This window comes from Bemisia tabaci, chromosome 10 (genome assembly GCF_918797505.1).
Source record: "Bemisia tabaci chromosome 10, PGI_BMITA_v3".
In the NCBI taxonomy this organism is placed as follows: Eukaryota; Metazoa; Arthropoda; class Insecta; order Hemiptera; family Aleyrodidae; genus Bemisia; species Bemisia tabaci.
In genome coordinates, this window is record NC_092802.1 from 5,854,085 (window position 1) to 5,867,071 (window position 12,987).

Consider the following 12,987-nt stretch of genomic DNA (forward strand, 5'->3'; position numbering starts at 1 on the left):
AATTACCTCTTGTTGAGAGGGGTTTAGCGCTTCGTCATTGCTTGAGGGTGTAGCAGTATTCTGAAGGGGCTGGGCACTGGGTTGCGAATTAGCATTGCCTGGTGCTTGGTCTGGATTTGCGCCTCTCGCACGCTCTTTCAATGCGAGCTCATATTGTGTTTGAACCATTTTAGAGAACGTTTCTTCGTCCACAGCTTTTTGACAGTGCTGTAAATTGATTTAAAATGAAGAAATGCCTGTGAGCAAATTACTAATGGACAGTATAAATTATAGCCATGAACAGTTTAGATATAATTTTTTTACTGGAAATTTCCCAAGAGAAGTCAGGCAAAGATAAAAACAAAATTATCACAACCCTATGCAAAATATTCTTCTAAATAATGAATGATATCTATATATCAAGGAGCTTTATAGAATTGGAAGGAACTGATCTAAAAATTGAAAATTTCATGATAATTTTTGACAATGAGTGATCATAATCAACCAAAAATCAATTATAGTTAGAATAGGTAAATTAAGTAATCAAAATGAAATACACTGAATTAAGATATCAAAAGGGTACGTGCAAGACAGGTCGTTTCACGCTTGTGGCGGACAACTTTGAGACTTGTCGTATTCATTTACCTAACAATGTCCCATCTTCTCCTTGAATTTCGAGCCCCCCAAAAACTTTACGGAGATAAGTTGGGGGGGTCAAAGTTGAAAATCGGCAAAATATTCGCAAATTTTTTACTCAAAAACGAAGAAGTTCCGCAAAACTCCGTTTAGATTATTGAGTTCAAGTTGTTCAGCTGCCATCAGCTGTCACTATGAACATAACCATCAGAGACAAAAAAAAAAAACCCAAACTAACAGAAAAATCGAGGTAACATGCTGTGAACTGGATGAAAAAAAAGAGAGGAGAATCGGTAAATTAGTAAAACTTACGTTTACAAAATAAATGAACATAAATGCTGGCACGTTTGAGAATTTCCTTGTTTATCACTTTTCATTCTCATTTTTCAAGATATTTTGACCTAAACCTAGGTCAAGCTTTTTCAAAGAATACACTTTTAGCAGATATCGGCCAGCCTCAAGAAAAACGAAGAGGACCTTCCGTGTCAAATTAGAGCTATCAGAAAGGAATTAGGAGACAGAAAATCTCACTAACCTTTTTCAGTTCTTCTTGGAAAGCTTCACTACTTTCAATGAATTTTCGCTTCTTGGCTTCAAATTTTTCTTCGATCTGCTGCAGTTCAGCTTCCAGTTTTTTCTAAAACAGCACAAAAGAAGATGAAACACTACTAATCAAGTGACATCATCCAGTTTATGTCATTTTTGGCACTTAAGGACGATTTTTTTCGAAAATTTGGCAATGTAGAGAAAAGTGACAACATACAATATGCATGCATTATTTACGTTCTGTCCGAAAATGTACACGGTTTTTAGATTGAATCAAGTTTTAAACATGTAAACTTGAAAAAACCCCTAAACATTGGTAAAAATTGGCAACAATGGAATTGTTTGGTCTGATAAAATTCACAGGAAGCCATTTATATGGCCAGATATAAAAAGAATACATAAATTACCCACCTCTGGAGGGTGACTAAGGACAAAAAACATTCAAAAGAGCTACCTTCAATAAAAAAAGGTCGCTAAAATCGACATCCCAGTCAATTTTCACACCGTGGGAATACAGGTACAACTATTATTTTTTGATATGCTGTATATATGGGTAAGAGCTGTTATGTGCGTCAATATGAAAGTAGTATCCCACTTTCTTGAACCTTGGCGTGGCAATTTATCGAATTTTTGCCATTCTTGGCTTTTTGGAACGATTTTTCTCAAAAATTTGACAACCTAGAAAAACAGTTTCACTGAAATTTGATTATTGATGACTCAGAAGAGGCCAATGGAAGTTTTAGAAGTTTTCAAAGAAAATACTTGACATTATTACAAAGAAAAAAGTCGGAGCGTATTCAAAAAGCAATCAACAATAGTAAAAACCCGTCTAAAACTCTGTGGGATCAAGTGAAGAGAAACTCAAATTTCAAAGAAAAAAGTAAAAATAATTTGATTGAAAATAGGAATAAAATACCACCGCATGAAATAATGAGTGAATACAATACATTTTCAACGACGATAAAAGAAAGGGTTACTCTCATCAAAAGCAATCTAGATCCACTAGCAGTAGTGCCTAGAATAGAAAATACATGTGTACTACATCCGACGGATATCTATGAAGTGGAAACCATTATAAATGAACTGAAAAATAAAAGTTCAGTGGGTGAAGATCAAATCCCCATCCAGGCGTTCTTTTCAAAAACGTACACGGTTCTTGGTTTAAATTGAGTTCTGCGTGTGTAAAATTGAAGAAAACAATGAAAATGGGCCAAAATGGCAACAATGGACTGTAAGGCCCCTTAAAATTCATTGGAGGCCTTTTTAAAAGCCAGAAATGGAAAGTACGCAAAAAAATACATAGAGATCATCTGTTGAATAAGTGAAAACAGTCGAAAAAGTCAACGAAAATAACGATTTTTCAATGCCAGGATTTTGGGTTTGAGGCGCTGCTGCACCTTTGCACGAACTCCGTCCGGTAAAATATTTGACATAGAGTCTATCTAGGACTAGTACTTTGAAAATATGAAACATTCAGCAAAATCCAGGTGGGGCCGGAAAAGGCCCAAAACGATACTCCTCTTTAAAAGACAGCAGCAGATATTCTGGTAGAAATCACTTCGGAGTAAAATTTGCGAAGCACTTTCCGAGAAATCTGTGTTTTTCAATTTCCCTGATGTTTCCCCAACACGAAGATCGCTAGCAAAATTGAATTCCCTGACATGCCAGGTTTTTGCATATTCCCTGATTTCCCTGAAATTTCCCGGTTATCCTGTTCGCTAGACACCCTTCATTTCTAATATGTCTAATGCATTACTCTATATAAAGCTGCTGTTCCCACTCACTCTGCCCCCCCTAGAGAAAAATTGGCCGAAGCGATTTCCTTTAAAATTGGTACACGCTTAGCTATTGTAATGAGGAGTTGATTAAAATTATTCCCATTCAAATCCGCTGCCTCGGATGCCCGCAAGAGCGAAAAGTTATTTCTCCATATAGTATTACATTGGAGATACGCGGTTGTTTACGCGCATCGCGCCGAACAGGTTCAATCCTGTTGCGTGACGTCACTGCCTTATAGACGAAATTTAAGGTTTTAGGAGGTATTTTTCGACGAATGTTTGTGGAAATTGGTAAACGGGGGTATTTTTCTCGGGGGATCTCGAATTTTTGGTCGGATTTTCAAAATCTCAAAATCCAAGATGGCGGCCGTGGCCTAAAATGCTAAGTCGGCTCCTGTTTGATAGATTTTCGTGAAACTCGGTATACATAGGTATTTTTCGACGAGAAACTCGAATTTTTGGTCAGATTTTCAAAATTTCCAAATCCAAGATGGCGGCCGTGGCCTAAAATGCTAAGTCGACTCCTGTTCTATCGATTTTCGTGAAACTCGGTATCCAGGAGTACTTTTCGACGGGGAACTCGAATTTTTGGTTAGATTTTCAAAATTTCAAAATCCAAGATGGCGGCCGTGGCCTAAAATGCTATATCGCTTCCGGATATCGATCGATTTTTGTGAAATTACTCTATATAAAGCTGCTGTTCCCACTCACTCTGCCCCCCCTAGAGAAAAATTGGCCGAAGCGATTTCCTTTAAAATTGGTACACGCTTAGCTATTGTAATGAGGAGTTGATTAAAATTATTCCCATTCAAATCCGCTGCCTCGGATGCCCGCAAGAGCGAAAAGTTATTTCTCCATATAGTATTACATTGGAGATACGCGGTTGTTTACGCGCATCGCGCCGAACAGGTTCAATCCTGTTGCGTGACGTCACTGCCTTATAGACGAAATTTAAGGTTTTAGGAGGTATTTTTCGACGAATGTTTGTGGAAATTGGTAAGCGGGGGTATTTTTCTCGGGGGATCTCGAATTTTTGGTCGGATTTTCAAAATCTCAAAATCCAAGATGGCGGCCGTGGCCTAAAATGCTAAGTCGGCTCCTGTTTGATCGATTTTCGTGAAACTCGGTATACATAGGTATTTTTCGACGAGAAACTCGAATTTTTGGTCAGATTTTCAAAATTTCCAAATCCAAGATGGCGGCCGTGGCCTAAAATGCTAAGTCGACTCCTGTTCTATCGATTTTCGTGAAACTCGGTATCCAGGAGTACTTTTCGACGGGGAACTCGAATTTTTGGTTAGATTTTCAAAATTTCAAAATCCAAGATGGCGGCCGTGGCCTAAAATGCTATATCGCTTCCGGATATCGATCGATTTTTGTGAAATTCGGTATTAGGGGGTATATTTCGGCGGGAAATTAGAATTTAAGGTCCGGTTTTCAAAATTCAAAAATCCAAGATGACGAACGTTGTCTAAATTGCTATCTTGGCTTCCGATCCATCAATTTTTGTGAAATTCGGTATTAGGAGGTGTATTTCGACGGGAAATTAGAATTTTAGGTCCGATTTTCAAAATTCAAAAATCCAAGATGACGAACGTTGTCTAAATTGCTATCTTGGCTTCCGATCCATCAATTTTTGTGAAATTCGGTATTAGGAGGTGTATTTCGAAGGGAAATTAGAATTTTAGGTCCGATTTTCAACATTTCCAAATCCAAGATGGCGGCCCCGCACGAAAACGCGGTCCGGACTCCCAGAACATCAATTTCTGTACAACTTGGTGAAAAAGAAGATTAAGACATAGATGTTGTCTCCTCATCAATGTTAAAAACTGTGCGGGGCGGTGGCGGCTCGCGGAGCGAGTCGCAAGTTCGTCGCGAAGCGTAGAACTGGGGTCCAGGGGCACTCCCCGGCTAGACGTGTCAGCTCGCAAAGCGAGCTAATCACGACTAGTTCTTGTATAAAACTTTTGCCACAAATAGTTACATGTCGACATTACAATCTCTACAATGAGATTCATTTGAAGCGTCACAATGAGATTAATTTGTGTGACGATCCGTATTGATCATTGCCAAAAATACTCTTGGAAACAATCTCGAAGGGTTTGTTCGGAAAAGTTACTAACCATGAGTGATCAAAAGTAGTCTTACCTGATGCATTGTTAGAGACTGTACTTGTCTTTTCAGTACTTGCATCCTCGTTGTTGTGACAACAGAACGAACATCTGGCACTACCGAGTCAGAGAAGATTTCATTTATCAACCGATGATTACGCAGATACCTTCCGTAGGCAATGTGTTTCACGCTGTAGCTTTCATCTTGGTCTGAGGCAAAAAGAGGTATTAGTAGCAGTAAGAAGTTTCATACTTCAAAATTCAAACAAAAACGGTAAAAATGGGTCATATAGACGTCAGGAAATGAATTATTTAACAGGACTAGGGACATAGAATGCATTTTTATACTTTTGCACTTCACTTGGAGAACACAAAGTGTGCAATACAGTGCTAGTTGAAACAATTGGCACTGTAATAAACATTTATCAAATTGAAAGAGCTAAAGGAAGCAATATATTTTAAGGGCCATAAAATACGCAAAAATATCAATATTTCTTGTTTAACTGTTACTGACAAGCTCAAGCACAAGACTGCCAACAGAGGTATGTTCTTCCTAGGATCCACAAATACTCAGTATTATTTAATAGTTTTAAAAATCCTGAATTACAGTCATTTAAATTAATTTTAGATGTCATCATTAATACATACAAAAAAATTTGTGTAGGAACACATTGCATCAGTTGATATTATAAAAATCAGAGCCATTATGGAGAACTGAAGTGAGGAAAGTCAAGATAGTGTAAATCGCTAAAACAAGCTCCTTCGAGAGCCGTTAAAAATCATATCTTTGCGGACGGATATTTTCGGAAAGGCTTGCTCATGAGAAAAATGCTTCAAAGCTCTCTTTGAAAGATGAGCTAATCCTGCTTACCAAATATGTACACAATGGGCCTGTTGAAAACTTTTACTAGGGCAAAAATAAGAGTTGTTCCTTATTAATGATGTCTCAAAAATCACGATGAGTGCATCAACAAATTCTGAAATACAATCTGAACTTCACAATCTGCGTAAGAAATTTGCGTTCTTTTAAGATTCCTGCTTCAAAAAGGATACTACGGCACAAGTGAACATTTCGTAAGAGGAGACGTTTCATTCAATCCCTGCTCAACATGGCCGATGCTTCAGCGTGCAAGTTGAGGAGAGCACGAGGTCAATCACGGCAGATATCTATCAACGCGAGAAAAATGTGTTAATGTAAACTTGCCGACTGTCATCAGGTAGTTAGAAGTAAGAATAGTCGTCCCATCATATATGTTTTGGCAGATTGGCGTCGGCTTTGTTGAATATTGCGTAGTATCCTTGTGAGCAGGGGTTGGATGGAATGACTCATCTAACGAAATGTTCACCTGTGCCGAAGTATCGTTTTTGAAGCGGGAAGCTCGAAAAAACGAAATTTCTTATGCAAATTGTGAAATAAAGAGTGCATTTCAAACTTGGCCAGTGCGCTCATCGTGATTTTTGAACCATTTTCTGTGAGTAACAACTCTTATTTTCGCTCTAGTAAAAGTTTTTAACATGCCCATTGAAACTGGCTGGATGCCGGACATGGCAACTCCTCTGAACAGTGGTGCAAATACCTCAACCTTGAGTTCTTTGACATAGTCCTTTTTTCTCTGCGTAGTAACAAAGATATTTAAGTAATGACAAACTTTCTCACCATCTTCATCTTCTGCAGGCTGTATGTCGATACGTCGGTCTGCTGCAGATTGTTTACCGGATGAAGAGCGAGTGTTTTCTATTGTATCACGGTCCTCCTCTTGTTTTTGATCTGTAACAATGAACTTTTCATTCTAAACACTGCACCAAAAATTGTTTAAAAAATTTCAGCACTTCAGCTACTTTGCAGCAAGGAATACTCGTAAGACTTAGGATAAGAAATCAAGAGTAGAGGTGTAGACACTGAATGAATTAAAAAATGACTCTTCTCGCTGGGTATTATTATAGCTTATTTGTTTTTAGTCACTCCTTGGGGGAGGGGGTACAAATGACAGGTTCAACATCGTTCCATTATCTCACAACTGACAGTATCTAAATGGATGAAAACTAAGGCCATTTTAGAATTTTTGAAGATAAGAGTTCAGGCTCCATTCTATACCCAAAATTTGGCAAGTGTAGTTGCCGTGCATTTAGGTAAATTTAATTATATAATGAAAATCTGTAAAAATGGCCTAATTAGCACATCAGATAGATCTACAAAACTTTCATAAAAGAAGTTTCTATTGAGGCCTGAGATTTACTTGTAAGGAAGTGGCAAACCTTTATACTGTCTTTTGACAGAATTTTAATAGACCTGAATATATCACATCATTATCTTCTAAGGAGAGTTCCCATTGGACGCTCAGAGATATCATATGCCAATTTTGAAAGCACAACAGAATATTGGTGAAAATCAAATAAAACACAAGAAACATTCCTTCAAGGAAACAGTTCTGACCAGTCCATCCTAAAAAATCACTCCTTGCTACCCACCCATTAATCAGAACACAACATCTTTTCAGTATCTGACCCACTAAAAGGACTGATAAGAGTTTTGACTCATCCTATCTTTCGATATTGCTGCACCGCATTCAAGCAGTGATCTGATTCATGCTGAGAATTAGAGGCTGATATTTCCAAAAGGGACACATGGATTTCATTTTGCAAGAAGGAACCAAGAGCATTCCAATGTTGCTAAGATTTAGCAAATTGCTTTACATTGCAAATATAAACTGATCATCTAAACAAGTGAATCAGTATCTCAGTTTTGTATTGGTACGCATTAGAGTTCAAAAAATTTAATTTTGACTCTAATTGTAATTTTTGGAACTTCTTGGCTTTTTTTCCCCTGCGAAATGGTGTGGACCCGGCACCATTTCTCCACCTTGTCATCTAAACAAGTTGTAGCTTCACTTCCAATAAACTATGAATTCAAGATAAATCACCTTTGTAAATTTGATTTTTTGCATGATTTCAGTAATTTTATGCATAAAATATAAGCTGCACATTCCTAGCAACCAGTGTTTGAAACTCACCTTTGAGTTTAAGGAGACATGTGGCGCATCAAGCCTGATTTTTAGGCGCCAAATTGACTTTTTGCCTGTATATTACGGCGCATTTAGTGAAAAGTTAGACGCAAGATGTTTTCGTAACAGAACTAGTAAGTAGCTGAAACTTGGGGAAGACAAAAGCACTGAGAATGAAATCGTGAAGAATAGAAAAAGCAAGCTTTCACTTGTAGTGCTGAAAATTCTGAGTTTTTTAGATTCAAATAGATTTGTTTTTCTTTCCTCGTGTGACTTCCTGTGAAAATCCAGATTTTTAGGGGGCAATTTTTCTGGGCCACGTTGGCGCAGAGCCTTTATTTTTTAGGCGCATTTGGCGCGTTGGCGCCTGTGAGTTTCGAACACTCCTAGCAACACTAGAATGCTCTTGGTTCCTTTGTGCAAAATGCAATCCACATAGTTGGTGAACAACTTTTATTTAGGAGGATGAAGAGTTCAGGTTTCGCATCTATTTAATCCTATTTATCTTCATCTAAATCTTATTTATATCGTCTCTGGTGATAATCTAATCTTATTCAAGTTTCATCAAACTTTCCCCCAAAAACTCCTTCCATCCAACACAGTCTACCCTTGTTTAAAGCCAAAGAGAACCAAAAGATTTCAACAATATAAGATTGACTTACTTTTGCTCGAAGCACTCTGCTTGTTACGATTCTTGGCCGTCATGTAAGCTTGATATGCCGGCGAGTTGTGATAGATCTTGAGAGCCTTCTCATATTCCGTCTTTTCAACCTCATAGTCATCGATGTATTCCGCTTTCTGCTCATCGGGCAGATCTCGCCACATCTGCCCGATGATTTTCCCAATCTCCCATAGCTTCAAGTCTGGGTTTGCTGCCTTGACCTGATCCCATACTTTGCGACTGTATCGCATGTATGGCATCAAGGGCTTTTCCGGAGCCTTTGGAGGTTTCGGTCCGCGGGCATCGTTCTGCGCACAAAAGAAAAGCATGAGAAGCTGCAATGGAGGAGATTCCTTTCGGAATATTTTGTAAGTAGCGGATGTTTGAGTTTTCATAAAAAGAAATTCAGGCTTGAGCTATGGTCATTTACAGAAGATTCGCCTGCAAACTGCAGAGAGATGGTAAAAAGAAAAGCAAAAAGTTCCAAAATGCTGACTTTTAGCAGCATTCCAGCTATTTTACCTCTTAATCACAAATTTCTCACTTGCCTCCTACAAAAACACCCAACTTTAAGGTAAAAAGTGCTAATTGCTTCAATTTCTTCAGTAGGTATTCAGCAAAAAAACAGGTGAAGATTAGGTGATTACTTGATACCACTGAATGAGATAGGTCTGTGAGACTGTTTGAATCCTATGTAAGTGTATAAAAACAGTACAACCAATTGCAATGGGCATAATGTCAAATTACATTGTTTACATTACTTTTTACAAAAGAGATTGACGTTGTAAACAAATTGCCTATTGTTCTTATCAAAGTTATTGACAGCCAAGCAAACACAGACATTCAGGGGTATGGACAAAAGAAATTCAATATTTAATCGATAGTAATAATTATTCAACTAAACTTACGCCAGTTTTCCCGACTTTTTGGGGATGGAAGTTCGGATGTGAATTAGGTGACTGGATGAAAGGGCTTTGATTAGACGAATCTTTCTGCAAATTAAAAAAACAGACAAAAGTTAGTGAGGAATTAATAAGACTGAAGACCGAAGATTGGTTTCCATGATTGGCAAATTTTGTGTTCCTAATCAAATTAACTCATTGCGTGACTGTGAAAGTACAAGCTCCTTACCTATGAATGCGACAGTTGAACTTCGTGTGAACTTTTTTATATTCTTTCCTTTGCTGACTCTTAGAGAAATTTAAAGGACAACTCATCAGCCCGGAACAATTAAAGAAATAGAGTATCATTTTCCAAGATTAAAGCTTCAGGTGATTTACAAAAAAACTAGACACATTCATATACTGGAGAATCACCAAAACCACTGCTCAGTAAACTCTAGGAAGATTGTTTAATGTAGCATATTGCCAAAATATCCCATATTTGTTTCTAATTGAATCACTGACTATTGAGAATTCTTGAATTGTTTTCAATACAAATGCCTCGAACTGTCATTCTATGAACAGTAAACAAAAAAAGAAAAAAAAAATATAAATGAATAAATATACGTTCATACCGAAGCTGATCCTGATGATGACTTCAGCCGCTCTAAAAACAGAGGAAAAAAACCATTCGATTAGAATTTCTTTTCAAAATAAAATATCTGCTTTTGAATAAAAGAAATAAAATGATTTCAACAATGGTAAATCGAAGAAGAAATGCTGGAAAGGCACTGCAACTAAAACGGTGAACCCTAAATTCACTTGTTTGCAGGAGAAATCGGACAAGCACGCATCAAAGACACTTAGTTGGACTCTACAGGTCTTAAACCATTGCGCACAAATTGATCTATATTTAAAGGCTCAGAAACCATTATTTTTTCAGGTCATCTTGAAAACTTAAGAGCCATTTCCAAGTTTTACTTACCCAGATGTCTGCAAAACTGTTGAAAAACCACAATAGTATGACGCAAAAATAATTGATGTAGCTTCAAGAATTTTGGTCACTTTGCCTCTTAAAGAGAGGCACCCCGTAAAACGTACTACCATAATTATATCATCTGCACAAGCTTTTTGGTCAGTGTCCCAATAAGCATTGAGAATAAAGTTGGTCTGAAAATCAGGCTTAAGAGTCTGCAAATACGGGGCACTGGTAAACTACGGCACATAAAAAATAAAGCATTCTAGTTCCGAGCAAAATTTCATCTTGCGTTATTAAAAATCGTTGCAGCTCCTAAAGTTTGGGGTGAAAATAGAAAACTACTTTTGGCTCTTAGAAATCATTATATGTCAAGGTGGAAAAACAGTTCTAGAATTAAAAAAGTAAACAATGCCAATGAATGGCTGTGAAAAGGTGTAAGACTAAGGCGGTTATGTGTCCCAGAGCATCAGAGACCAGCGAAAGCAGATTTTATGTATATACACAGTGCCAAAAGAGTGTAAATTGAAAATATATAAACGAAGGTGAGAAAAGTCACACATAATAATACTACGTGTGAAATATTTGTGTCATTGACCAGGGTGCAATACTTGGGAAGAGCAGTTAGTAATTGAAAAAAAATCATTGTCTGAAATTATTAATGAGGGGAATCATTGGAGTTCACATGGGAGGAATCAACCCTTTCTAGCAAGCCCTCAGTTAAATGTAATTTGTTAATCAAAAAGCAATTGTGAAGCGTTAAATGATACTGGTGTTAAAAAATCGCAGAGAGAAGTAACCAGAGAATTAATAGACCTCTTTAACAAAAATAATTGCTTACAAATACTACAATTAGTGAACTCACAGGGAGGGCGCCCATGCTTTCGGAAGTCGCTACCTGAAAATTTGACCATAGAACATTCTACGGCTATCATGGAGGTAAAGTCCATCGATAAATGGCACAACAAAAGGGATAGAAAAAGAGATAAAAATTGAACATGGGTTACTGGTCAAAAAACTGCAATTAAAAACTCCAATGCAGTATGAGAGAATGACTCCCTCCCGATGGATTTTTTTGAAGATTTGAGTATATTTGAATGAGTAAAAACAATTAAAAGATGCAAAAAAACATACTGGTGAGAGTAAAAAGTAAATTCAAAAAGCCCATTTTTCAAACGATACCCTCACAGCACACAACAACTCACATATGGAGATAAACTAACGACTGACCATGATATGGAAAACACAGGATCAAGAGTTCGGTTGGGAAAACTTGCAGTTTTTCTTCAAAATATCAAGTTTTTTATCAGATTTTAGAGCAGCGTTTTCCAATTTTATCAATATGTTGGATTGGAAAAATATAGAATGGGATCCCATAGTGATAAAGATGGAAACAATTTGCTACATCGAAACAAGAGATTGTGAAAATCGAGAAGATTGAGAATTTGAGAAAAGTTGCACTAGGTGACACAAACCATTTAGGGTGTTGCATACATGCATAATTTTTTGCCAATGAATTAGTACAGGGAGTTGTGGCTACCCTATTAAAACTATGAGATCCAAAAAGAGAAGACATTGCTCCTGTTGTTTCATTCATAATGAGATGTTACTGTGAACGTATACCTGAATCATGCTAATTTTCCTTGCCAATGTACTTTCTGTGATTAATATGGTGTTGTGTTCATACCAACCTCAGATGTAATGAAAAATGTTTTTCGAAATATGTCATGCACAAAAACAACACTGGTGCAGAGAGCAAAATCTTCTGTCATTGGTTAAATTTTGACTCTAAATAAGTTGATCCGTTAAATGTGAAAAAGAAGTATAAAAGAACTTGATGATAAAAAGTTGAGTGCACCTCTATCACATCCTTTTACTTTCTTTATTGTTTTGTTTGAAAAAAAAATCCTTGATTAAATTGTGAGCGCTCATTCCCCAGGTTCCTGATGAGATGAGCAGTTTTTGAAGGTCCCCATTATTAAATAATATTAATTAAGACTTGCTGAAGCGAATCTACTAGCGGAGAAAAAAAGGAGTCTTTAGCTCAAAATATGATGTTTGAGTTAGTATTCAACTATGATGGTGATCACATGGGTGCAAGTAATTGTGCATAATTCAAGTTACTAATTTCTGAGGTGCAGTGGGTGCCTGGCATTATTTTGAAGGCACCTGTAGAGGTGATTATGTTTTCATTTCCAGAGGATCAGTACATCAAAACATTTTACACTGTCTTGTGTAAAAACTTAGTACAAGATGATGCGTGCGGTAATGAGAAAGCATTTGCATGGACGGAAACGCAAATGGAATCGTCACCGGACTCACCTTTAAGGATGTTGGTAGCCATGGGCGCCCCTGGAGACAGCATCTCTGAATATGGAAACACACAATAACGCGCAATCACAAAAAACAACAACTAC

At 37.3% G+C, this 12,987-nt stretch overlaps 1 protein-coding gene across 4 annotated transcripts in view; it reads right to left on the bottom strand.

Moving 5' to 3' along the window:
* Positions 1 to 12,987, bottom strand: part of Bap111 (Brahma associated protein 111kD) — a 36,425-nt gene that overhangs the window by 17,355 nt on the left and 6,083 nt on the right. For 3 of the 4 annotated variants that reach the window (XM_019040544.2, XM_019040543.2, XM_019040541.2), the window contains exons 4-11: positions 12,893 to 12,937; positions 10,230 to 10,261; positions 9,622 to 9,705; positions 8,715 to 9,021; positions 6,708 to 6,818; positions 5,088 to 5,260; positions 1,151 to 1,252; positions 7 to 207 (exon numbers count right to left, since the gene is read on the bottom strand). In XM_019040544.2, coding sequence (XP_018896089.2) covers positions 7 to 207; positions 1,151 to 1,252; positions 5,088 to 5,260; positions 6,708 to 6,818; positions 8,715 to 9,021; positions 9,622 to 9,705; positions 10,230 to 10,261; positions 12,893 to 12,937 — 1,055 coding nt within the window. The remainder of the gene's footprint in view (positions 1 to 6; positions 208 to 1,150; positions 1,253 to 5,087; positions 5,261 to 6,707; positions 6,819 to 8,714; positions 9,022 to 9,621; positions 9,706 to 10,229; positions 10,262 to 12,892; positions 12,938 to 12,987) is intronic. The other variant, XM_019040545.2, reaches the window with a different exon arrangement.